Here is a 26881-nt window from a genome sequence, read left to right on the forward strand (position 1 = left end):
TAACAACTGTATCTTTTTTCTCTCTCTCTTTACTACAGAAATGCATCACTACGATACTATCTTCCAGAACTGGAAGAAGTTACAATTAGATCTTCAAGACTTAGAGGATAGCTTCCGTTCCCGGGACAACGAGACACGAAGGGGACAAGCAGAGATTCGACAATGGATCAAAGCTTTTCTTTTCGATTACGAGCCCCTCGACAAGGATTCGCGGAAAGTTTTGATTGAGGTATTGTTTAACTTATTACTAATTTTATAAGTAATTTCTTGAATGACAAGACAGTTCTTGAATCAGTGGCCTGTCAATTGATGCCCATAGGAGCAAGCGCGCGCTTTACAGCCCAGGAGAGCCTGAGCGCTTTACAGCGGAAAGGAAAGAGACAGACGAAAGAGGTAGTATATGCCGCTTGGTCGAGCTATATTCAGGGATGGCCAGTACTGAATCAATAGATAAAGGGAGGAGAACTTATTAAAACTGTAGCCATGTTAATTTTTATATTTGCCTGAGAAGTATAAGTGCATTATTAGAATGTAAATTTTAATTCCAATGTTCATTTTTCACAAGTTTTATTTTTTTATTCAAAAGAAATATTTTCTCAACTTTTCGTATAGAAAAGTGAAATTTTCAGGTATAGGCCTATTTATTTAGTAACCTTACAGAATGTTTTCGTAAATCTAATATACGGTACCGTAAATACGTATTACTGAAGATAGTGTATTGAAAATTTTGAAAATATTCGCATGGAAATTGTTTGTAAGGAAATGAATTAATAAAGCAACTACTGTTACATCATAAGCAAACGATACGTGCCCATGTGTTGTAAAAATGTCAGCACTATAGCTTCAGCAGATTTCGAGAAAATAATTTAATATTCTGATGATAGGAAGTTGCTCACAAATTCCACCTTAAAAGCATAATGCGATAAGATTTTTGTTATGTATTAGTTACACTTAAAACAGATACAGTACCTATGTAACTTTGCTTTGTACTGTAATATTGCTTTGATTAGTTTATTGATTACTTTTATAAAGCTAAAAATACCATCAATATAAATTCAAACTTATCATGTCATACGCAAGCTCTTTCTTTGGGATATCACTTTCTTTATGAATGATGTGTTTTATTCACTTAATACAGTATAATTATACTACTATAGAATTTAAGTGAATATTCCTTCTTAACTCTCTATTATGTTATTAAGATTTAAAACACAAGTGCAATATTAAGAAATCAGTGTTAGTAGTTTTGTTTTACATACAATATAGATAATATTAAACAGAAAGAAGCCATATAAAAATAATGACATAAAATTTCACGTTCCGTTTGAAGTTTGTGCACCACTGTTTTCTTAATCCAACAGGTTGCTTATTCATATACACAACCCTTCCTCTTTCCATACTTAGCGCTTGCTGCCCGCGCACGAGATCAAGGTCAGAAAAATGCGCTTGCTTTGACATCACTGATTTACACTATTGATCAAAGTATTATTAATAGGCCTGTATAATATAAACCATTCCAAACCCCACATTTTATTAATTTAGCTATGTCTGGACTTATGAGGAAAGTGGATTTGACTAATTAGGTCCTCTGGACTTCACCGAAATTTACCGCAAGGGTTAAATATCAGTTCTATAAGAGATTTTACCCAGTCCGCGACCGAAAAATTCCAACTTTCCTTCCCCCCACCCATTAGATATTATTTTAGTTGAAATTAGTAAATTTTTACATCGAATTATTCCAATAAAAGCATGGAAAGTTCGAATAAAATATGAATTTTTTATATTAGTTTAAATAATAATTTCAAGAGGAATACATACTTTTCTGAATTATCCTATATCGAATTACCCATTGTCTATTGAATACTGATATGATGTTACTGATCTAGACATACAACGAAATCATTGGACAAATTTAATGTGTTTTTGGAAACAAAAAATAAATGAATTAAAAATTTTACAATTTGACTTGAAAAAAACCACGACTGGCGTATTGCAGTTAAATTTGGATATTTGTAATCCAAAAGAAAAATAGAACCCAAACAGGCGAGATATCTAATAGGCCTACTCAAAATTAATCAACAGTGATGTTATAGACCAGGGTTGGGCAGAATTATGCACTCTGTGCTTGCACGGTGTACTACGAGAGAAATGTGCTTATAGAGTGCACGAAAACCGGTTTATTCAAGTTGCGGTACGTACTGTGTGTTTCAAAAGAAACTGTTATTCTACCAAACTAAATAAGAACACAAAGTAATAAAGCACTTGCTTAAACACAAAACAAAACATGTCTGTTGCACATTAATTCATATTATTCCATTTCTCAAGATTTGGAGAAACTGTATTAGCACAAGCTACGCGAAGAACTGCCGTCAAAAGCCCATCATTTCTTGTTTGAGATTTGTTTATTTTCGTAATAGAAAATAACTGTTCACATCTGTAAGTGGAACCAAATAAACACAAAACTTTCTCACACAGCTTATGCAGATTGGGAAAGCGTCCTCTTGCGAATCCGTCATAAAACTGCATAAGACTCGACCTTGAAACATATTTCGCTCGCATCTCTCGATCACATCGCAGGTCAATCAATTCACACTATAATGAAGGGGGGACGTTATCAATAATCAGTTGGAACCAGAACATATAGCGAAAATACGCAAATCCATTTCCAGCCAATCTAAATCTTGAAACCTTGATGTAAATTCCTCTAATTGACTAGATAGAATACATGCGTACATTTCGAAATTTTCATTGTTCAAAATTCTATGCGCTTAGAGCGTATTCCGAATCTCACCGGTGAGCAATCTGATGGCATCACAGTGTTCAGAATTCCACCGATGACGTCATTGATGCTCCACCGGTGTCGCACCGGTGCCATCAGCTTGCAGAGGTGATGGCAGTCTCCATCAGCCGCCATCAGTGAATCTGATTGGTTCTTGTATAGGGCGAGAATTAGCAGACGAATGACATCGTGCACTGTTGTGTCATGGCGGTGTGTTCTGCTGTATTGTTTGTAATGAGCACAACGTAAAAACAATATGTTAATGGCTTATGAGCGAACATGTCAACGGACCAGTTATTACTACCGGTTCAAGAAATAAATTGTTTATGATCTCTTGTCTTTGAACGAGATGGCAGTACGGAAATTTCGCAAAATTTTGCTAGCGTAGCACAGATAACCACTTACACAGTCGCCATGACAGCCATCGAACCTTCCAGCAGTTTTGTTCCTTACAGCGTATTCCGAATCTCACCGGTCCGGTGGCAACAATGACGTCACGTTGCAGCGAAATAAGGGACAAAACTGCTGGAAAGATCGATGGCTGTCATGGCGACTGTACAAGTTGTTGTCTGTACTACGGTAGCAAAATTATGCGAAATTTTCGTACTGCCATCTCGTTCAAAGAAAAGAGAGCATAAACAATTTATTTCTTGAACCGGTAGTAATAACTGGTCCGTTGACATGTTCGCTCATAAGCCATTAACATATTGTTTTTACGTTGTGCTCATTACAAGCAATACAGCAGAACTAAAGCAGAATACACCGCCATGACACAACAGTGCACGATGTCATTCGTCTGCTAATTCCCGCCCTATACAAGAACCAATCAGATTCACTGATGGCGGCTGATGGAGACTACCACCACCTCTGCAAGTTGATGGCACCGGTGCGACACCGGTGGAGCATCAATGACGTCATCGGTGGAATTCGGAACACCGTGATGCCATCAGATTGCATACCGGTGAGATTCGGAATACGCTCATTCGCTCTCATTTCGCTGCAACATGACTTCATTGATGCCACCGGACCGGTGAGATTCGGAATACGCTGTTAGATAAGGATGGGAGATGATATATTTCGCCCTTTTGCATTTGACGTATCCATAACAGAAATTTCTCCTTAAAAGCTACAATTCTATCTGCAAATTGTGTATTAAGAATTTCTTTTCCCTGAAGTCCTAAATTTAGCTCATTTAAAGCTGTAAGATCTGTTATAGCTGCTGGCACACTACAGCGCTCGCACTTGGGACTCCCCGTGTGCACGGAGGGCAAATGCACTCAAACGCCCATCGCTGTTAGAGACAAACATCAAGAGCATGAAATATGGTGCAAACCATAAGTTCTTACTAAAGAAATAACCACTTCACTTACAACGAATGAACAAAAATAGATTCTGAAAAATTCTGTCCCAATAGTACCCGTATTCAGAAGCGGCAGAGACCTTGAGTCGTCCACAACCGGTTACGAAAAATAGAAACTGTATTGCTATTGAACGCCTGAGCTGTAGTCGGTGTGCAAAGCTCTTCCGTCCCGCGGAGTGTCTCAGGTTTGGTTTAACGAGTTGTTTCTCACTCTTCGTGGGTGGACGGCAAAGACAGACCACATTGAGCCATGCAGGAGTTCCAAGAGCCCTTGCAAGGAGACGATCATCATAGTGCAGGCCTACTATTTAAATTATAATTCTTCTTCTCTCACTACAATCAATCAATTATCCATCGATCCATCCATCGACTCATTGATTCATTCGTTCATTGACTGATTAAGTGATTCACTGATTGGTTCACTGATTGAATTTATTCATTCAATTCGTTCATTCATTCAATTCATTCAATTCATTCATTCATTTGTTCAATTCATTCATTTCATTGATTCATTCATTTCATTCATTGCATTCAATTCATTCATTCAATACATTCATTCAATTCATTCATTCAATGCATTCATTTCATTCAATTCATTCAATTCATTCAATTCATTCAATTCATTCATTAATTTCATTCATTCAATTCATTCATTCATTCATTCATTCATTCATTCATTCATTCAATTCATTCAATTCATTAATTTCATTCAATTCATTCATTTCATTCATTCATTCATTCATTTCATTCATTCAATTCATTCTTTTCATTCATTCAATTCATTCATTTATTCATTCATTCAATTCATTCAATTCATTCATTTCATTCATTCGATTCATTCATTTCATTCATTCGATTCATTCATTTCATTTAATTGATTCATTCATTTCATTCAATTCATTCAATTCATTCATTTCATTCATTCAATTCATTCATTCATTTCATTCATTCATTCAATTCATTCAATTCATTCACTCATTCAATTCATTCAATTCATTCATTTCATTCATTCAATTCATTCATTTCATTCATTCATTTCACTCATTCAATTCATTCATTTCATTCATTCATTCAATTCATTCATTCATTCAATTCATTCATTGTATTCAATTCATTCATTCAATGCATTCATTCATTTCATTCATTCAATACATTCAATTCATTCTATTCATTCATTTCATTCAATTGATTCATTCATTTCATTCATTCAATTCATTCATGTCATTCAATTCATTCAATTCATTCATTTCATTCATTCAATTCATTCAATTCATTCATTCAATTCATTCAATTCATTCATTTCATTCATTCAATTCATTCATTTCATTCATTTCATTCATTTCATTCATTTCATTCATTCAATTGATTCATTCAATTCATTCAATTGATTCATTCATTTCATTCAATTCATTCATTTCATTCATTCATTCAATTCATTCATTTCATTCATTCAATTCATTCATTCATTCATTCAATTCATTCATTCATTCATTTCATTCATTCATTCAATTCATTCATTCATTTCATTCAAGTCATTCATTCATTTCATTCAATTCATTCATTTATTCATTCCACTCACTCACTCACTCATTCAAGTATTACAGTTGGTATTGTCAAGAGCAAAATGTACAGTGTGATCGAGAAGTCTCTCCGCAGTGCTTGTGTAGCCAAGAATCCACTAGGCAGAGAATTCAAGTGGCAGCACTGGCCGCTGAGCATATGATGGACTAGGGGTGTGAGGTTGTCAAATCGGAATGAATGGGAGAGTGCCAACTTTCTACAGGGTTGTGTTCTAGGATTACTAGAACTAATAGAGCTGCGGAGGGACTTTTCGATCGCACTCTGTCTTCTTAAAAATGATTTATTAATGAAATAATGCATCTGCTTAGAGTAATTAAAAGGCATTAACAGCTACTTTCTTAGAGGTATGAGTTTTGAGTTTAAAGTGTAAACGTTACAATAGAATGTATGTACTTATTTTCTCTTCTATTTAGTAAGTAATTGTAATTTATTCTATTCTTGCATTTCTTTACACAACAGATTTCATATTACACATTACATGTATTTTCTTTGTTGATACCGGTGTCCATTTGTTCACCTATACATGTGATGAAGATAAGTGTAATAAAAGTATGCAGACCTATTTTAAGCAAATACATTTTTTTAAATTACACATGGTAAATTTCCTTCAATTGTTACTTCGTTTGTGTACTCAGAAAATGTCAGTGTTCTGTCTAGCCTGTAAAACATCAAGGGGAGTCCACACCTGTGGAGTAACGGTCAGCGCGTCTGGCCGCGAAACCAGGTGACCAGGGTTCGAATCCCGGTCGGGGCAAGTTACCTGGTTGAAGTTTTCTCCGGGGTTTTCCCTCAACCCAATACGATCAAATGCTGGGTAACTTTCGGTGCTGGACCACTGATTCATTTCACCGGCATTATCACCTTCATTTCATTCAGACGCTAAATAACGTAGATGTTGATACAGCGTCATAAAATAACCCAGTAAAATAAAAAAAAACATCGAGGTCAACCGGTTGAAATTCGACATTCGGTCGGATGCTCAACCTTGACGGATGCTCTCTGACCGGTCGAATTAAAACAGGTTGTAAGCTCCAGAGTCCGTGGATATCCACGGACTCTGGTAAGCTCTATTCTGCAACTCTCTGCTGACAGATATAATTAACGACACTATAAACCTTTATGAAACTCACCTTGAAACATAAATTGTACGTTGTGTAGTATAATTATTCAACACTTTTTAGAATAATTTACGCCCAGATATTGAGATATTCAATAATAGCCAGAATATCCTTTCAGAAAACAATCCTGACTCTTCGCTGAGAAGTTATTTGTCTCTATTCAACCAGATCTACACAGACCTGTATTCTTCTCTATTCAACCAGATGTACACAGACCTGTATTCTTCTCTATTCAACCAGATGTACACAGACCTGTATCCTTCTCTATTCAACCAGATGTACACAGACCTGTATTCTTCTCTATTCAACCAGATGTACACAGACCTGTATCCTTCTCTATTCAACCAGATGTACACAGACCTGTATTCTTCTCTATTCAACCAGATGTACACAGACCTGTATTCTTCTCTATTCAACCAGATGTACACAGACCTGTATTCTTCTCTATTCAACCAGATGTACACAGACCTGTATTCTTCTCTATTCAACCAGATGTACACAGACCTGTATTCTTCTCTATTCAACCAGATGTACACAGACCTGTATTCTTCTCTATTCAACCAGATGTACAGAGACCTGTATTTTTCTTTGTTCAACCAGATGTACACAGACCTGTATTTTTCTCTATTCAACCAGATGTACACACACCTGTATTTTTCTTTATTCAACCAGATGCACACACACCTGTATTTTTCTCTATTCAACCAGATGTACACAGACCTGTATTTTTCTCTATTCAACCAGATGTACACACACCTGTATTTTTCTTTATTCGACCAGATGCACACACACCTGTATTTTCTCTATTCAACCAGATGTACACAGATCTGTATTTTTCTCTATTCAACCAGATGTACACAGACCTATATTTTATCGATGGAGCGGATGCAGCTGTCAGAATTCATTATAATACACTCCCCACTACGTACTCGTACTACTACTATTTCGACTACAGAGGCAAGAACAGCTACAGCACAGTTTTCGGTCGCCCGACAGAGAATTACGGTGAGTAAGCAAAGAGGAAATTAAAACCTTAAGTGAAACATGTGATGGACAAAAAAACAGAAGAAATATACGCACACTCTTATTTGTAGGAGTTTTTATAGGCCCAGTAGGGTGGTCGACGTCAGGACTTCATGTCATGCATTTACTTACTTACAGATGGCTTTTAAGAAACCCGGAGGTTCATTGCCGCCCTCACATAAGCCCGCCATTGGTCCCTATCCTGAGCAAGATTAATCCAGTCTCTATCATCATATCCCATCTCACTAAAATCCATTTTAATATTATCCTCCCAACTACGTCTCGGCCTCACCAAAGGTCTTTTTCCCTCCAGCATCCCAACTAACACCCTATATGCATTTCTGGATTCGCCCATATGTGCGATATGCCCTGCCCATCTCAAACGTCTGGACATAATGTTCCTAATTATGTCAGGTGAAGAATACAATGCGTGCAGTTCTGCGTTGTGTAACTTTCTCCATTCTCCTCTAACTTCATCCCTTTTAGCCCCAAATATTTTCCTAAGCACCTTATTCTTAAACACCCTTAACCTCTGTTCCTCTCTCAAAGTGAGAGTCCAAGTTTCACAACCATACAGAACAACCGTGCATGTCATGCATTTACAAGTTATCTTATAAAACTTAGGAATATCATTATTTATTATTGAACTAAGTTTATAAGTACCTAGTTGACTAGATTTAGCTTAGGAGCAATCTTCAGAACTAGTGAGGTCCTGGCATCTTCCGGTGTCTTATTTTACTGGGGTGCGTTTGTGTTGTGTAGTGTGGAGTCAAATAGTGTGTGTGTTCTAAAATCAGTTGTGTGTTGAGGATTTGTTGTGGGTGCGTTTTGTGTGTCTGTATATTTCATGTTGTTCTCGTGTGTTTAGTTTCTGGTTTTCCGGTTAGATGTGTAGAATTTCCTTGTTTTTATTTTATTTTTTATTTTATTGGGTTATTTTATGACGCTGTATCAACATCTAGGTTATTTAGCGTCTGAATGAAATGAAGGTGATAATGCCGGTGAAATGAGTCCGGGGTCCAGCACCGAAAGTTACCCAGCATTTGCTCGTATTGGGTTGAGGGAAAATCCCGGAAAAAACCTCAACCAGGTAACTTGCCCCGACCGGGATTCGAACCCGGGCCACCTGGTTTCGCGGCTAGACGCGCTAACCGTTACTCCACAAGTGTGGACAATTTCCTTGTTTGTGTCTATGTTGCTGTAGGTATGGTTGGCGTTTGTGATGTGTTCTGCATATGTGGAAGTGTTGTGTGAGTTGATTATGGCTGTGATGTGTTCTATGTAACGTGTTTGATTTTTGCGAGGAAATTACATGTCATTAATAAATTTAAGTCACAGAGTCGTACAAGTAGCCTACAGATCTCATATTTATAAGTAGCCCTATATTTTTGTCTGCTGTTTGTTTCTGTTGGTGGGTGGAAAGGATAGTTTGTCAGTTTACGGGCGGCGTGAATCATACATCGCAAGTGAATGAACTGCATTATGAACGTGGAGCTTGGGTCCAAAATAAGGAAGTCCATAATTTGAAGAAAATGAGTTTATGATGTTTGCGTTATAATTCTATGGGATTCTATCCATATAAGCATTGAATCTGAATCAAACTTGAATAAATTCCATACAAAATTGCATTTCGGTCAAAACCGAACACGTCCAACGGTAATTTGAAAAATAAAATTTTAACATATTGTAACGTTTATTTCACACCTATCAACAATGTCACTTTTATTTCTTATTAATTCACCCTACAACAATGGGTATTCCACACAACACAATAGTCGTTATTGCACACCACACGACGCCAATGGCAATACACGTGTATTATTGAGAAGAACAACAATGTACTCATAATTTCAATTAATGTTCACAAAGCACTATGTGCAGAACAAAACTGTCAGTTCTCAGTTCACATTTCGCTTGCCTTGGCTAGTTCTTCTAGCTCACTGTTCAAGTTCACTGCACATCGAACTCAGATCTTCCGGACGTGTCACTCTCGCCTGGACGCTGCCACAGTTACGGACTCACTCAAGTTCACTGCACCTCGAACCCCGGTCTTCCAGCTACGGTCCACGACACGTTGAACTCTAGCCTTCCCAGTTGCGGTTCTCTGCACGTCGAACTCCGGTCTTCCAGATGCCCTCGAAGGCTGGCTTCCTTGCTCGCTCGAAGACTCACTTGTAGACTGAAAATACTAACATATTACAGAAAATAATAACATAACAAGATTTGACACTGTACAAAATGAAAATAATACCATAGGCTAATAGAAAAAAAATAAAATACAGATCTAGAGACTGGAATATCCCATAGGCAACTCAATTAGTACAAATAGTTAACAGGGAAAATGTAAGAAAGTACACAACAAATGAAATGTAGTAAAATAATAAAAAGCGAAATATAAGTAAAAGCCACAATAAAAAGGCTATGATAATAAATTCATCTGGTAATTAATAGAGTTCAGTGTTGGTGAACAAAATAAAGGGAGAAAATATATATAGGCCTATATTATTTACAAAACTGTCGCAGAGAAAAGGGCTTGTAATTGAAGGGAATCTGAATTGGAAAAGTGCAATTTTTAGTTTATTTTTGAAACTAGATAATGTACGATAGTCTCTGACATCCTATGGTAGATAATTCCAGAGATGATTTGCAGAGACGGTGAAAGATGAAGATTAGGAGAATGTTCTGTGTTTATTTTTTATTTTTTTATTTTAGTTCGTTATTTAACGACGCAGTATCAACTACTAGGTTATTTAGCGTCGATGAGATTGGTGATAGCGAGATGATATTTGGCGAGATGAGGCCGAGGATTCGCCATAGATTACCTTGCATTCACATTACGGTTGGGGAAAACCTCGGAAAAACCCCAACCAGGTAATCAGCCCAAGCGGGGATCGAACCCGCGCCCGAACGCAACTTCAGACGGCAGGCAAGCGCCTTAACCGACTGAGCCACGCCGGTGGCGCTTCTGTGTTTAGGAATGAAGGGTGTGATATGGTGATGTGAGAGAGATATGATCACTACACACCCAGCCAGAAAGCCAGCGACTTACAGTCCGCGTCACCGTTTTTGGCGTGTGAAATAAGTAATGGGAATGTTAAGTGCGAGTGTTTTACATTTGCCGCAGTCAGTCTGACAACTTTATTTGGAAAATGGCTGATGTGACGTGTATAGGAAGTGGTACCATTCCCAGATGCACTGGCAAAATGCTCACAAACTGGGCACTATATATCTAGGACACTCGCCAAAAACGCTGGCGCCAGCTGTAACACTCTAGAATAATATGCCATTTTCAAACACACCAAAACACAACCATAGCACATCCTGAACAGTCAACTGCATTTCAAAACACACACCCTTTTCGACACAATCATGAACACACCTCACCACAACAGAAAACCAGACGATAGCGCGGAACCTTCACTAGGCTTCGAACAATGAAGAATATCATTTCGAAACTAGTTAGCCAGGTAATTTTCTAATGTTTAGACACTAAAGAAGTTGTAAAGTAAATCAGTCATTATATGTGTTAAAGGTTTGTAGCCAACAATTAATAATTGCATATACAACTTGATTATACAATTTTTAACACTATATCACTTCGGAATATGTATTATATGTTTTTCTCGTGTTAAATTTTATCGTTCGTGGTTAACATTTTTCGGCCTGTTATGGGCCTTCTTCAGAACTGGTTGTTGCTGGTCTTGGCGCCTTTTGTTTTGCTTCCTGTGGGGGTGTGTTTGTGTAGTGTAATGTAGAATCAAAGAGTGTTGTTCTGAAATTGAATTGTCTTGAGAATTTCATTTGGATGTGTTTTTGTGTGTCTGTATATTTCGTATTGTTCTAGTGTGTTTAGTTTCTGGCTTTTTTGTTGGATGTGTAGAATTTCCATTCTGTGTCGATGTCTCTATTGGTGTGGTTACAATTTCATTCAAGAAATTAAATTACAACATCGCATACTGAACAAATAACACTCTACAAAAACATCTCAACACACAAACAACACAAACAAACAAATACAACCACACAGGCGTATATAAATTCAAACGTAACACCTGCAACAACTTCTACATAGGACAGACAGGCAGATCATTTCAAACACGTTACAAAGAACACGTCACAACCATAACTCAATTACAAAACACATCCACATATGCAAAACACATCACAAATGCTAACCGCACCTACAGAGACATCAACACAGACATGGAAATTCTACACATCCAACCAAAAAGCCAGAAACTAAACACACTAGAACTATACGAAATATGCAAACACACAAGAACACATCCAAGTGAAATTCTCAACACACAACTCAATTTCAGAACACACACACTCTTTGACTCTACATTATACTACACAAACACACCCCCACAGAAGACAAAACAAAAGGGGCCAAGACCAGCAACACCAGTTCTGAAGAAGGCCCATAACAGGCCGAAACATGTTAACCAGGTACGATAGAATTTAACACGAGAAAGATATATAATATATATTCCGAAGTAATAATTGCATATGTTACTTAACACAGTCTATTTCCTGTAATACCACACTGTACATCATTTCAGGAGCCTACCATATGGACGAGTTGATGTACTTATTTCCACAAGACCACATATTTTCTAATTCGAGGAAAACTGTGGAAGATGACGAAATGATAGACATAATGACAACAATCTGGACTAATTTTGCACGCACAGGGTAAGTAATTACAATATATCGTTCTTTATTACTTGAAATACAGGGACATCATTTTATTTCTACTAACATTTTTAATATTAACCTGTCTATACCTTTAGAGAACCGGAAACACCGCTTGTTCCCCCCTCCAAGACTGGAGTTCCATGATACTGGCGTAAAACACAAATTACTCTACTAGGTATAGGAAGGAAGAAAAGTAGTTCATCCATTTACGTAAACTAGGAAATATCGCGATTTTGAGTTTGATAATTTTCATTAGGTTTTTCTTTAATCAAAGTACACTACTGTATTAAGTATAAGTGCTTTTACTCACGAAGTGAGTTATCCATGCGAACATATTCATTATGCGGTGTATATTATACTGACTACAGCACATTAGCGTACAATATAGAGAAAGAAGTTAAATTGAAAAATAATCATAATATGAATATTTAAATACAATTTTGAAAATGGTGGCCGTTCATTTCGATAAAGGCTTCAGTTCTTTTGTGCATATTATCGCGCTATAGACTAATTGCATCTAATTCCAATTGCCAGTTTCGTCCTTCGTACTAGTAACTCATGTTGAAATAATTCTGTACCTACTCTACGTACTGTAAATTCAATCTTCACTTCTGCCCGACCCGAAAATATAAAATTACTCAGACATGCTATCTACTGTCCGTCCAAGTGGTTATGCCGCATGATTGTAGAAAGAGAGGAAATAACGTGACAGTTAATTACTTAAGGAGGCCCTTTTATTTAAGTTAAATTAAACAGCTGTATAATATTACGTAAACGCCCAATTCCTAAGAGACATTGATGTTTTCAGAAAAGAGCTAAGACACCCCAGCTTTTACAGAGGGGCGAGCAGAAGCAGGTGGGGGAAATCGGGATGCGACGTAGGCAAACGGACAGTACCTGTGCGAAAATATGATTCAATATTGAAAGCTCTTTCGTCACTGGAAAACGCGAACATATTTCTGGAACGTACTATACTCAGTAACTCAGTACTGCTTACTATCTGCGGTCTGGCTCTGTGTGGTGTTGGAACTTCATTAGTAGAAGGGGTGGGAGTGAAGTACATTCAAAAACTCAGGTACAATAAAAATTGAAGTAAAAATAAAATGATGTCCCTGTAGATGTGTAAAGATTCTCAAACTCACGCCTAGAAAATGATCTGAAGTTGCTTAACGGATTTGAAATCCAGTTGAGATCGAAGACAAATCGAGGGGAGCATACAAAGGCCGACGAGCACATTACCAGACCACAAATTTACAAAGAAGCGTTCCTGAGTGTTCTAGCTAGGGAACTGTTGTGTGGGGTTTCTCCTTGTCGCACACATGACTTTTTCTTGTATTGAAAATACCATCCTGGCGAATTGAACGAGTTACATCAGCTTCTTGTCTATGAGGATGACGTGAATATGTTAGGTGAAAATCCAAAAAGATTAGGGAAAATACGGAAATTATACTTGAAGCAAGTAAGGAGATAGGCTTGGAAGTAAATCCCCAAAAGACAAAGTATAGGCCTATGATTATGTTTCGTGATGAGAATACTGCGTGTTCAGTTCAAAGTGTGTCATGGCTCGCTGTATGCCGTCATGTGGCTAGCCGATGAGCCTAGAGAATTCAATCTTCCTACACTTCCGCAGAGACGTATTACCTATGTGACAGAGAAGTTGCCTGGCAAGTACGGCGTTCATTCTGAAAAGTACTTACCGATACGCACGGTAACGCCGGTAGTGGTAGGAATGTGAACTGTTTGGACACACGTACTGAGGTGAGTTTTTTCTTGCTATCGGGATATGGAGAGAGGGTTAAGACGATTACTTACGTATTTGTTGACATTAACTTCGACGGTCAGCATGGACACGGAGCATTTGATTTGTGTTGTGGAATGTTGCCGTACGCAACCAATGATAACAAATACCCTGCGTACGACTTGTCTGCGTAAAACACAGTTCGAAAGAGGTTATGGTACCACACAGACCGTACAGACCGCCATCTGTTGCTACGACGTTCAAGTTATACCGTACACGTTCTCAAGTTCAGATTGAACGCCTTGATTAATAGGCAACTTTTCTGACATAAAAGCTGAAACTCGCTTCAAATCGCTGACTCATCAAGTGCCGTCATGACACACTTTAAAATGAACACCCAGTATATTCTGTATATGAAAGAAAAGTAATATAAATAATTTATCTGAATATGTAAGATGTCATTTTTCAACTCATGTTAGTTCAAAATATTTGTATGATACAAGAAACCCGTGTTCGTTTAGGCATTCTTGATTATTGTGGAACCTCGGTAAGGCGCTCTTCAAGGGGCTGCATAAAAATAGCGAACTAATCGGGACCGCGTATTAGCGAGAGTGGGTCATTTTTGGATTTTTTAAATTTTAACACAAAGGTATGAATCAGCAGAAACATTTGTTGAAGAAATTCTTTTCACTTAACCTTTAACTTTCTCCATATATTATTCCAGTTATAATTAATAAATTGCTTTTCCAATTCACTGCGGGCTAAAGCAGAGAGATGCACTATCACCTTTACTTTTTACCTTCGCTCTAGAATATGCCATTAGGAAAGTTCAGGATAACAGGCAGGGTTTGGAATTGAACGGGTTACACCAGCTTCTTGTCTATGCGGATGACGTGAATATGTTAGGAGAAAATACAGAAACGATTAGGGAAAACACGGAAATTTTACTTGAAGCAAGTAAAGCGATCGGTTTGGATGTAAATCCCGAAAAGACAAAGTATATGATTATGTCTCGTGACCAGAATATTGTACGAAATGGAAATATAAAAATTGGAGATTTATCCTTCGAAGAGGTGGAAAAATTCAAATATCTTGGAGCAACAGTAACAAATATAAATGACACTCGGGAGGAAATTAAACGCAGAATAAATATGTGAAATGCCTGTTATTATTCGGTTGAGAAGCTTTTATCATCTAGTCTGCTGTCAAAAAATCTGAAAGTTAGAATTTATAAAACAGTTATATTACTGGTTCTTCTGTATGGTTGTGAAACTTGGACTCTCACTCTGAGAGAGGAACATAGTTTAAGGGTGTTTGAGAATAAGGTGCTTAGGAAAATATTTGGGCCTAAGCGAGATGAAGTTACAGGAGAATGGAGAAAGTTACACAACACAGAATTGCACGCATTGTATTCTTCACCTAACTTAATTAGGAACTTAAAATCCAGACGTTTGCGATGGGCAGGGCATGTAGCACGTATGGGCGAATCCAGAAATGCATATAGAATGTTAGTTGGGAGACCGGAGGGAAAAAGACCTTTAGGGAGGCCGAGACGTAGATGGGAGGATAATATTAAAATTGATTTGAGGAAGGTGGGATATGATGATAGAGACTGAATTAATCTTGCACAGGATAGGGACCGATGGCGGGCTTATGTGAGGGCGGCAATGAACCTTCGGGTTCCTTAAAAGCCATTTGTAAGTAAGTAAGTATAATTAATAAATTATTTTTTTAATTCTTCATAACAGAAGTCCTACATCTGAAGTGTGCAACTTAGTGAAATGGAAGCCAGTGTCTCCGCCCGACAGTAAATGGCAATTGGGGTCATTTTCTTCACCCGAAGTTGTAGAGTACGGCCACATCGATCGCACAGGTCTGCACGTGGAAAATAAGCCGCTGAAGGGGGATTTCAGAGTGTGGGATTTTATAGCAGATGAATCTGAACAGCGGATCTTAAGAAAACGGAAGGACTCTGAAGAAATTTACATAAAAATGTAAAATCCGCCATTTTAGAAAGTTGTCCAAAACAAAACAGGAGCTAAAGATTATGTGATAATATTAATAGTTCTTAAGAAATGCTATAGTGTAAAGATGCTAATTCCGTGATACCCCTAATCCCGTGATAAAATTTCAATTGACTGCCATGGAGTTGTGGTCTCTACTTTTAAGTTTTTGAAATATACATCTTGATTCCACAACTTTTAACACTGTATCACTTCGGAATATGTATGATAAGACTTTCTTGTGTTAAATTTTAACGATCCTTGTTAACATGTTTCGACCTATTTTGGGTCATCTTCTGAACTGGTCGTTGTTGGTCTTGGCGCCTCTTGTTTCTTGTGACGGTGCGTTCGTAGTTTAGAGTCAAAGAGTGTATGTGTTTTGAAATTGAGTCGTGTGTTGAGAATATCGTTGGGGTGTGTTTTCGTGTGTCTGTATATTTCATATTGTTCTAGTGTATTGAGTTTCTGGCTTTTTGGTTGGATGTGCAGTATTTCCATGTCTGTGTTGATGTCTATGTAGATGTGGTTGGCATTTGTGATGTGTTCTGCATATGTGGAGGTGTTTTGTAATTTTTTTATGGCTGTGATGTGTTGTTTGTAACGTGTTTGAAGTGATCTGCCTGTCTGTCCTATGTAGAAGTTGTTGCAGGTGTTTATATACGCCTGTGTGGTTGTATTTCTTTGTTTGTGTTGTTTGTGTGTTGAGTTGTATTTGTAGAGTGTTATTTGTTCTGTATGCGATGTTGTAATTTAATTTCTTGAATGAGGTTGCAATTTTATGTGTGTTTTTGTTTTCGTATGTTAGTGTGATGTAGGTATTTTTTGTGTTCTTATGTTTGTGTTGTATTCTTCTGTTTTTTGTGGTTTTGTTTTGTCTTACGTATTATGTTGTCTATTATGTTGGGGTTGTATCCGTTTTCTTGTGCTATATATTTGATTGTGTTTAGTTCTTTGTTGTAATCTTGTTGGTTCATTGGTATGTTGAGTAGTCTGTGTACCATTGTTCGGAAAGCAGCTTGTTTGTGTTGTGTTGGGTGGTTGGATGTGTTGTGTATGCGTGTTGTTGTTGTTTTTGTTGTGGGTTTTTTGTGTACTTTGAGTGTGTGTTTGTTGTCTACTTTTGTTATTGTGATGTCTAGAAAATTTATGGATTTTTGAAATACCTAACAGATGCCAGTAGATGTCTTCTTTTCAATTCTATTGACTACCCTCCTTTTGAATAGAAGCAATCGACATCAGAAGCTTTTGTTCAGTGAAAGGTGGTTGATCAGTAAGTTTTTCTTTCTTTTGTGACCGCTCCTGAAGAAACATTTTATATTTGAGGTAAGAATTAGTATAGCATTATAAAAATGATATATTACTGTAGATTATAGTTAGCTGAATCAATGTGTATGATTATTTAAACATTATGAGACAATAACAATGTTACAGAAGCTTTCCCATTTTCGGATTTATGCTCATATTTTTCCTTCCTGGCTCACTCGACCAGTGATGCCAACGCTAAATTGTGAAAATTAATGTCTATAAAATAAAATAGTTCGTGGAAATAATAATAGAAATAAGTTATAGAAAACATCAATTATAATTATAGGGCTTATATATAACTTAATTACTGATATTGTTAGGAATATAAATAATGAGAAATAATTGTGTTATAATTCAATTTATTCAAAATTAATTTTGTATTGAATTTAACTTTCAGTTTATTTTGTTTATAATATATTAATATGTAATATGTATTCCTGTAGTTACATAAGTATTTTCTATGAAATTTGTTACTTAGGCCCTTCTTCTATGTTGTAATTTCTTGCTTAATTCATGTTAAAATAATATACCACGACTTTAATGTGTTTTTCCAAATACGCGTTTGTTTTCGGAGCAGTTAATGAGGATTACTTTAGTATCACGGAATTAGGAAACCACTATCACGGAATTTGTATCCTTATCACGTATATAGGAGCCACTATATAACAATGAAGAGTCATATATACCAAATTTGTGAAACTGTTGACACTGAATGTTATAAAAACTATAGTTAAAGGTCCAAATAACGTCTATTAGGTGTTATTTGAAAATTTTATTACAATTTTGGCATAAATATAGACTTTATTAAATATGTCACGGAATTAGGCAACTTTACCCTACTTTTCAGTTTTCATCAATCTGGAAAACATAATCCTACGTATATTGTTGTATAATTACTGAAGTTACATAACATTTAGGTAATATTCTGTACTAATAATATTGAAATAAAATCCTTGCAATTATAGGTGTGAAGGAAAATGGTATCACACTTGGGTAACTAAGAATCAGTGCCAGACTTATATGAATTTATTTACTTTAGAGTCATGATACTTCTACATACATTGGTCTCTATGTATTTCCTGTTAGAAAACTCGTATCCATTAACCAATAATGATGAAGTAATAGGCTATGAAACATTATGTGTATATTATATTTTATGTTACAATTACTAACAAAATCTAACTAATAATAAATCTGTAGCCGAAATTTTTCTGGTAATTTTCGATTTTCCAAAAATAATTGGTGTTAACATGTATAATTAACCATCCTGAAACCGAAAATAGCTTTTTTGAAATTTTTGTTTGTATGTCTGTCTGTCTGGATGTTTGTAACCTTTTCACGCGATAATGGTTGAACGGATTTCGATGAAAATTGGAATATAAATTAAGTTCGTTGTAACTTAGATTTTAGGCTATATGGCATTCAAAATACGTTATTTAAAACTGAGATTATAAGGGGGTCTGAATTAAATAAATCGAAATATCTCGCTTATTATTGATTTTTGTGAAAAATGTTACATAACAAAAGTTTCTTTAAAAATGATTTCCGATAAGTTTTATCCTATGCAAAATTTTGTTACCACTGATATTAAAGGATATACAAGACCTTTAAAATAATATAATACATTTTCACCGCTGCCTCAGATTATAGCGTTGTTGTTCCTGCAGTATCTCCTATGTGCAAAATATAAAATTTTTGAGTAGGAAAAAAAACACATTTATTCATTCCATGGCAATGGCACATAGGAGATCGTGAATTCTTCCAATTTCGAAAGAAAGAAATATAATTGAATACTACTATATATGCTGTAGCACTATTTAAGTTATTTGAAGGGTTCAGAACCATAGTGGGCCAAGCGCCATTTACTGAAGACGTAGAAAACAATGGTCAAAATTAAGTTATTACCATAATTCAATGGAAACATATAGCAAGTAATATAAAGTTTACACATTAAAAATAAATGATATGTCAATCTTCATTAAACTATGGTTGCATATAATAACAAATAAGTAAAATGTTAAAGGAATTGTCATTGCACCAAATGATTGCTCTCTGGACCAAAATTATCGCATTTTAATTATTTAAATACAATTTAAATTAAGTAACTTATTAAACGATTTATCCTTCTATCAAAAACGAATGTTCCCTGGATCAAACGTCCTATTTTAATTATGTAATTACTTTATATTTATTTCTAACAGGTGCAGCGGAGCGCACGGGTACGGCTAGTAAATAAATAAAATAAAAAAAGATGTTCTATGGGAGTGAGAAGACATTACGAAGGTGAGATATTCAACAACAATAACATATTATTGAGATGTTTTTGTAGAGCAGTCATGTTAATTGATGCCCACAGGAGCAAGCGCGCGCTTTAGAGCCCAGGAGAGCCTGAGCGCTTTATAGCGGAGAGGAAAGAGACCGACAAAAGAGGTGGTATATGCCGCTTGGTCGAGCTATATTCAGGGATGGCCAGCACTGATTCAATAGATAAAGGGAAGACAACTTATTAAAACTGTATCCATGGTAATTTTTAGATTTGCCTGAGAAGTATAAGTGCATTATAAGAATGTAAGTTTTAATTTTAATGCTAATTTTTCACAAGTTTGATTTTTTTATTCAAAAGAAATATTTTCTCAACTTTTCGTATAGAAAAGTGAAATTTTCAGGTATAGGCCTACTTATTTAGTAGCCTTACAGAATGTTTTCGTAAATCTAATATACCGTAAATACGTATTACTGAAGATAGTATCACAGTCTAGTATATACAGTCGCGAAACTCAATACGTAGTAAATATGCAAACATTAGGTAGTTGCTCACCACTAGGATCGCTAATATCGCCTCATTACAGGCAATGCAAAATAGTACCGTCACAGTATATTGTTTCTAGCACCCTCAAAACTCAAGCTTCGTGACTGTATATAGTAGAATGTGATAGTATATTAAACATTTTGAAAAAAATTCGCATGGAAATTTTTTGTGAGGAAATGAATTAACAAAGCAACTACTGTTACATCATAAGCAAAAAATACGTGCCCATGTGTTGTAAAAATGTCAGCTCTATAGCTTCAGCAGATTTCGAGAAAATAATGTAATATTCTGATGATAGGAAGTTGCTCACAAATATCACCTTAAACCATAATGCGATAAGAGTTTTGTTATGTAATATTAGTTACACTTAAAACAGATACAGTATCTAGGTAACTTTGCTTTGTACTGTAATATTGTTTTGATTAGTTTATTGATTACTTTTGTAAGGCTAAAGATACCATCAATATAAATTCCAACTTATCATGTCATACTCAATCTCTTTCTTTGGAATATCACTTTCTTTATGAATGATGTGTTTCATCCACTTAATACAGTATAATATTATACTACTATGGAATGTAAGTGAATATTCCTTCTTAACTCTCTATTATGTTATTAAGATTTAAAACAATTACAAGTGCAATATTAAGAAATCAGTGTTAGTACTTTTGTTTTACAGACAATATAGATAATCTCAAACAGAAAGAAGCCATATAAAAATAACGACATAAAATTTCACGTTCCTTTTGAAGTTTGTGCACCACTGTTTTCTTAATCCAACAGGTTGCTTATTCCTCTCTCCATACTTAGCGCTTGCTGCCCGCGCACGACGTCAAGGTCAGAAAAATGCGCTTGCTTTGACATCACTGTTGTAGTGTATTATTTGTTCTGTATGCGATGTTGTAATTTAATTTCTTGAATGAGGTTGCAATCTTGCGTATGTTTTTGTTTTCGTATGTTAGTGTCATGCATTTTTTGTTTTTCTCTCAAAATAGACAAACTTTTTATACAAGTTTCTGCTTTGCAAGATGTTCTACTGCAGGACAAAATATTAGTTAACTATCCAATTTTGTGAAGGCAATAATAACGTAGGTATTCATAATAATAATAATGTAGTTAAACTAAACGACCGTTTTCGGAGATACGAGGTATCACTTCTTAGACACCGATATGAGGACCTCCCATTTGAATCAGTATTTCATAATCACTAGGCGCCGTTCTGATAAAATTTCTGCATCCAGTTCCATAATTTCACTTTGAGGGGTTTAGAATATTTTCGTCATATTTAGGACCAACTTGTAGAAATTTCTGTGTATACCGTCTCTTATTTTTGCCATAGAAATACAAATACAGAGAGAACGTAGGTAATGTCATTAATTTCAGAGGGTTAGTCCTTGAGATATTTGAGACAAAATAATTTAATACAATTTTTTCTCGTTTTTTGCTTCCATTTAGAGATAAAATTTGTTCACATGAAACATTCCATAGCGTGAATAATTTCGAGCGAAAAATTGTTCCGGGGCCGGGTATCTAACCCGGGACCTTTGGTTTAACGTACCAACGCTGTCCCAACTGAGCTACCCGGGAACTCTACCCGACACCGATCCAATTTTTCCCTCTATATCCACAGACCTCAAAGTGGGCTGACAACCGTCAAGCAACCAACATTGAGTGCACACTAACTCCGTGTGTCTTAAATTGTGGTTTTCTGTTACGTATAGTGTCGTGTATTATGCAAATCAAGCTTTCAGGCATAACTCCCTGTAAAGTTAATTTGAATAATTTCGAGCGAAAAATTGTTCCGGGACCGGGTATCGAACCCGGGACCTTTGGTTAAACGTACCAACGCTCTCCCAACTGAGCTACCCGGGAACTCTACCCGACACCGATCCAATTTTCCCATCTATATCCACAGACCTCAAAGTGGGCTGACAACCGTCAAGCAACCAACATTGAGTGCACACTAACTCTGTGTGTCTTAAATTGTGGTTTTCTGTTACGTATAGTGACGTGTATTATGCAAATCAAGCTTTCAGGCACAACTCCCTGTAACGTTAATTTGAATAATTTCGAGCGAAAAATTGTTCCGGGGCCGGATATCGAACCCGGGACCTTTGGTTAAACGTACCAACGGTTTCCCCTAACTGATCTACCCGGGAACTCTACCCGACACCGATCCAATTTTTCCCTCTATATCCACAGACCTCAAAGTGGGCTGACAACCGTCAAGCAACCAACATTGAGTGCACACTAACTCTGTGTGTCTTAAATTGTGGTTTTCTGTTACGTATAGTGACGTGTATTATGCAAATCAAGCTTTCAGGCACAACTCCCTGTAACGTTAATTTGAATAATTTCGAGCGAAAAATTGTTCCGGGGCCGGATATCGAACCCGGGACCTTTGGTTAAACGTACCAACGCTCTCCCAACTGAGCTACCCGGGAACTCTACCCGACACCGATCCAATTTTTCCCTCTATATCCACAGACCTCAAAGTGGGCTGACAACCGTCAAGCAACCAACATTGAGTGCACACTAACTCTGTGTGTCTTAAATTGTGGTTTTCTGTTACGTACAGTGACGTGTATTATGCAAATCAAGCTTTCAGGTATAACTCCCTGTAAAGTTAATTTGAATAATTTCGAGTTCAGTTGGGAGAACGTTGGTACGTTTAACCAAAGGTCCCGGGTTCGATACCCGGCCCCGGAACAATTTTTCGCTCGAAATTATTCAAATTAACTTTACAGGGAGTTATACCTGAAAGCTTGATTTGCATTCCATAACGTGTTTTGAGAAAGTCATTACTTTAATTCCCAATATGATCAGTCAATTTCAGAAAGCAGTTTATTGTGATAACAAATGACTGAAATAATTTTAGTTTTGTGTTTTAAATGTGCAGAAATTTGATACGTACAAATGTAACTTTTGTTCCGCGAAGGAATTTTACAGCGTTAAATTTTTTGGAATCAAATTTCTACACTTTTAAAGGACAAAATTAAAATGCTTTCATTCATTTATTACCATAATAAAAACTTACCCTAGTACAAACCCTCGTATTGCCGCATTTCGATTATTGTGACGTTTTGTTAAGTGACCTAAGTTTTGAACTGTCAGTCAAGTTACAGCGAGTTCAGAATATGTGCGTCAGATACGTATGCAACATCCGACGATACGATCACATACCACCGTCCTTCGCAAGTCTTTCGTAGCTCCGACTTAAAGAACGCAGAACTTTACACTCCACCGTCCTTCGCAAGTCTTTCGTGGCTCCGACTTAAAGAACGTAGAACTTTACACTCCACCGTCCTTCGCAAGTCTTTCGTAGCTCCGACTTAAAGAACGCAGAACTTTACACTCCACCGTCCTTCGCAAGTCTTTCGTGGCTCCGACTTAAAGAACGTAGAACTTTACACTCCACCGTCCTTCGCAAGTCTTTCGTGGCTCCGACTTAAAGAACGCCGAACTTTACACTCCACCGTCCTTCGCAAGTCTTTCGTGGCTCCGACTTAAAGAACGTAGAACTTTACACTCCTTGTCATTACTCTTTCGAATTCTGCACACTTCAACACCAAATTACCTTTCGTCTCGTTTCTCTTATCTATACTCTAACCACGACGTAAATACCAGATCACTTATCTGTGGCGCGTTACCTCTTCATAGAACATCTTGTTATTCATAATCTTTTACAGTATCCACCTCGCGTCAATGGAATTCCCTGTCACAAAGTATTAGGGGCTGCAAGACAATAAACACTTTTAAGAACAGCTTAAAAGATAACCTTGTTAGCATTTTACTCCAATCATACTGACTTAAACTATAACTGACTAAATTGTAACTTCTTTCTTTAGACATGCATCCTGATTGTGCTGTATTTTCTAAATTGTCTCATAATAATCTCTTTCTATTATCTAACATTATTCGAAATATATTAACATTCTATGTATTTTAGCTTAATTCTGCTACATAGTTTGTATTTCAGTGTCTAATTAATAGTCCATAGTATTTTGTTGTTTAATTCGTAAATAACTCTTGTATACATGTAGCTCTGATCTAAATCAAATTGTTGAATTCTTTGTAAGTTCATACTTATGTATGTATACTTTTTACTGGTTGAGTGGAAGAGAAGGCCTTACGGCCTTAAGTCTGCCAGCTAAAATAAATTATTATTATTATTATTATTATTATTATTATTATTATTATTATTATTATTATTATTATTATTATTATTATTATTATTATTATTATACACTGCTCTCTTAAACTGAGTGAGCATAGCGGATTAAATCTATGGCTTTTCCAAAACACGCTATGAAATGTTGAATATAAAATGATTTTTACCTCGAAAAGGAAGCAAAAACGAGCAAAATTGTAGACTATTAAAACATTTTTGTTTGAAATATTTCAAAGAATAACCCTCTCACATTAATGACATTAATTACGGTTCATCTTGTATACCCAACACTAATGTCCGCTACTGTTTTGCTCAGGGACATGTTTGCCACTAAACGTTCGTAGGTGAGATTACGCTTTCAAGGTCTGTAAAAATGTTTATGAAGCATCACAAATATTATAAAAACAAACAGTGCATTTATTTTTGGGCAACTGTGTAGCAGAAAACAATTTTCCTCAACTGTTTAAAAAAGTATATTTATTTGTTGCGGGCAGTTTTATGCAGATTTGGACTGGGCCGAGATGTATTTATCAACAGTAATCTCACTAGAGGTTTTGATTTATCAAGAGAAAATCAAAACTCGAGTGGGATTTAAGTGACTATTACACGATTAGAAGAAAGTATATAAAGATTAGAAGTAACGAAGAACTCCAATACAATAAAATATTAATTGACTTACGAAAATACAAAACTGTCTTCAAATGTATTATTGTACAGGGACATCATTTTATTTTTACTAACATTTTTAATATTAACCTGGCTGTACCTTTCTATTAACGATTGAAACAGGAAATACCGTTTGCTCCCCCTTCCACGACTGGAGTTCGATGATACTGGCGTAAAATACAAACCACTTTACTAATATAGGAGGGAAGAAAAGTAGTTCATCCATTTACGTAAACTAGGAAATATCGCAATTTTGAGTTTGATAATTTTCATTAGGTTTTTGTTTAATCAAAATACAGTACACTTAGTGATTTTACTCACGAATTGAGCTATCCATTCGGACGTATTAATTATGCAGTGTATATTGTACTGTTACAGCACATTAGCGTACAATATAGAGAATGAAGTTAAATTGAAAAATAATCATAATATGGATATTTAAACACATTTTAGAAAATGGTGGCCATTCATTTCCATACAGGCTTCAGTTCTTTTGTGCATATTATCACACTATAGACTATTGTACCTAATTCCAATTACCAGTTTCCTCCTTCGTTCTAGTAACTCATGTTGAAATAATTCTGTACCTACTCTATAAAAGAGTACCTTATGTACTGTAAATTCATTCTTCACTTCTGCCCGATCCGAAAGATAAAATTACTCAGAAATGCTGTCTAATGTCCGTTCAAATGGTTTTGTCGCAAGGTCGTAGAAAGGGGGGGGTCACGTGACAGTTAATTACTTAACGAGGCCCTTTTATTTAAGTTATTTTAAACAGTTGTATAATATTACGTAGACGTCCAATTCCTAACAGAAATTTTTCAGAAAAGAGCTAAGACAGCCCAGCTACTAGACTTTACAGAGGGGCGAACAGAAGCAGGTGGGGGAAACCGGGATACGACGTAGGCAAACGGACGACAGTACCTGTGCAAAAATGTCATTCAATATTGAAAGCTCTTTCGTCACTAGAAAACGCGAACATATTTCTGGAACGTACTGTACTCACTAACTCAGTACTGCTTACGCGCCCTCGGCTCTGTGTCGTGAACGGTTGGAAGTTTACTAGTAGAAGGGGTGGGAGTGAAGTACATTCCAAAACTCAGGTACAATAAAATTTGAAGTAAAAATGAAATGATGTCCCTGTACCATCTCAGCATTACAAATATTACGCTAGATGCATGCTAGATGGCAGTAGTGTGTTATGATTAGCTGTTTTCGAACATAAAATATACTTTAATGCTCGAAGTTAGCTGTTATCTTGCTATCAGTTGTGCCAACTATGGAATCTTCATTGAACTCTGTAGACGATTACAAGCAATGCCTTCTCGATCTAGATCACGATGGCAGTGTTACTAGCCAAGAAGGCTTTGTTGATCCAGTTTCATTTTTATTAAAACAGTTGCATTCCACTTCAATTATCCGAATCCCAGTAATCAACGTCACTTGACAGATGATTTTCAATAAATCTTAATATTAAACAATCTCTGATACGTGACTATCCATAATATCATATAGCAGAAGCTATAACATAACCTAACTAATATATACAAGTGTTACAAAAGTTTTAATTAACGACGATGACATAAAAAATAAACGTGAATAATTTTAAAAGAAACAATTATTGAAT

At 36.2% G+C, this 26881-nt stretch overlaps 1 protein-coding gene across 2 annotated transcripts in view; it reads left to right on the plus strand.

Annotated features, from left to right (window-relative positions):
• The window catches only part of LOC138709530 (carboxylic ester hydrolase-like), a 43758-nt gene extending 24944 nt beyond the window's left edge, over positions 1 to 18814 (plus strand). For both annotated transcript variants that reach the window (XM_069840355.1, XM_069840356.1), the window contains exons 7-10: positions 39 to 229; positions 7690 to 7843; positions 12427 to 12559; positions 16049 to 18814. In XM_069840355.1, the coding sequence (XP_069696456.1) occupies positions 39 to 229; positions 7690 to 7843; positions 12427 to 12559; positions 16049 to 16298 (728 nt within the window). In that variant the 3' untranslated portion in view covers positions 16299 to 18814. The remainder of the gene's footprint in view (positions 1 to 38; positions 230 to 7689; positions 7844 to 12426; positions 12560 to 16048) is intronic.
• Positions 18815 to 26881: the final 8067 nt, after the last annotated feature.

This window comes from Periplaneta americana, chromosome 11, assembly GCF_040183065.1.
Source record: "Periplaneta americana isolate PAMFEO1 chromosome 11, P.americana_PAMFEO1_priV1, whole genome shotgun sequence".
In the NCBI taxonomy this organism is placed as follows: Eukaryota; Metazoa; Arthropoda; class Insecta; order Blattodea; family Blattidae; genus Periplaneta; species Periplaneta americana.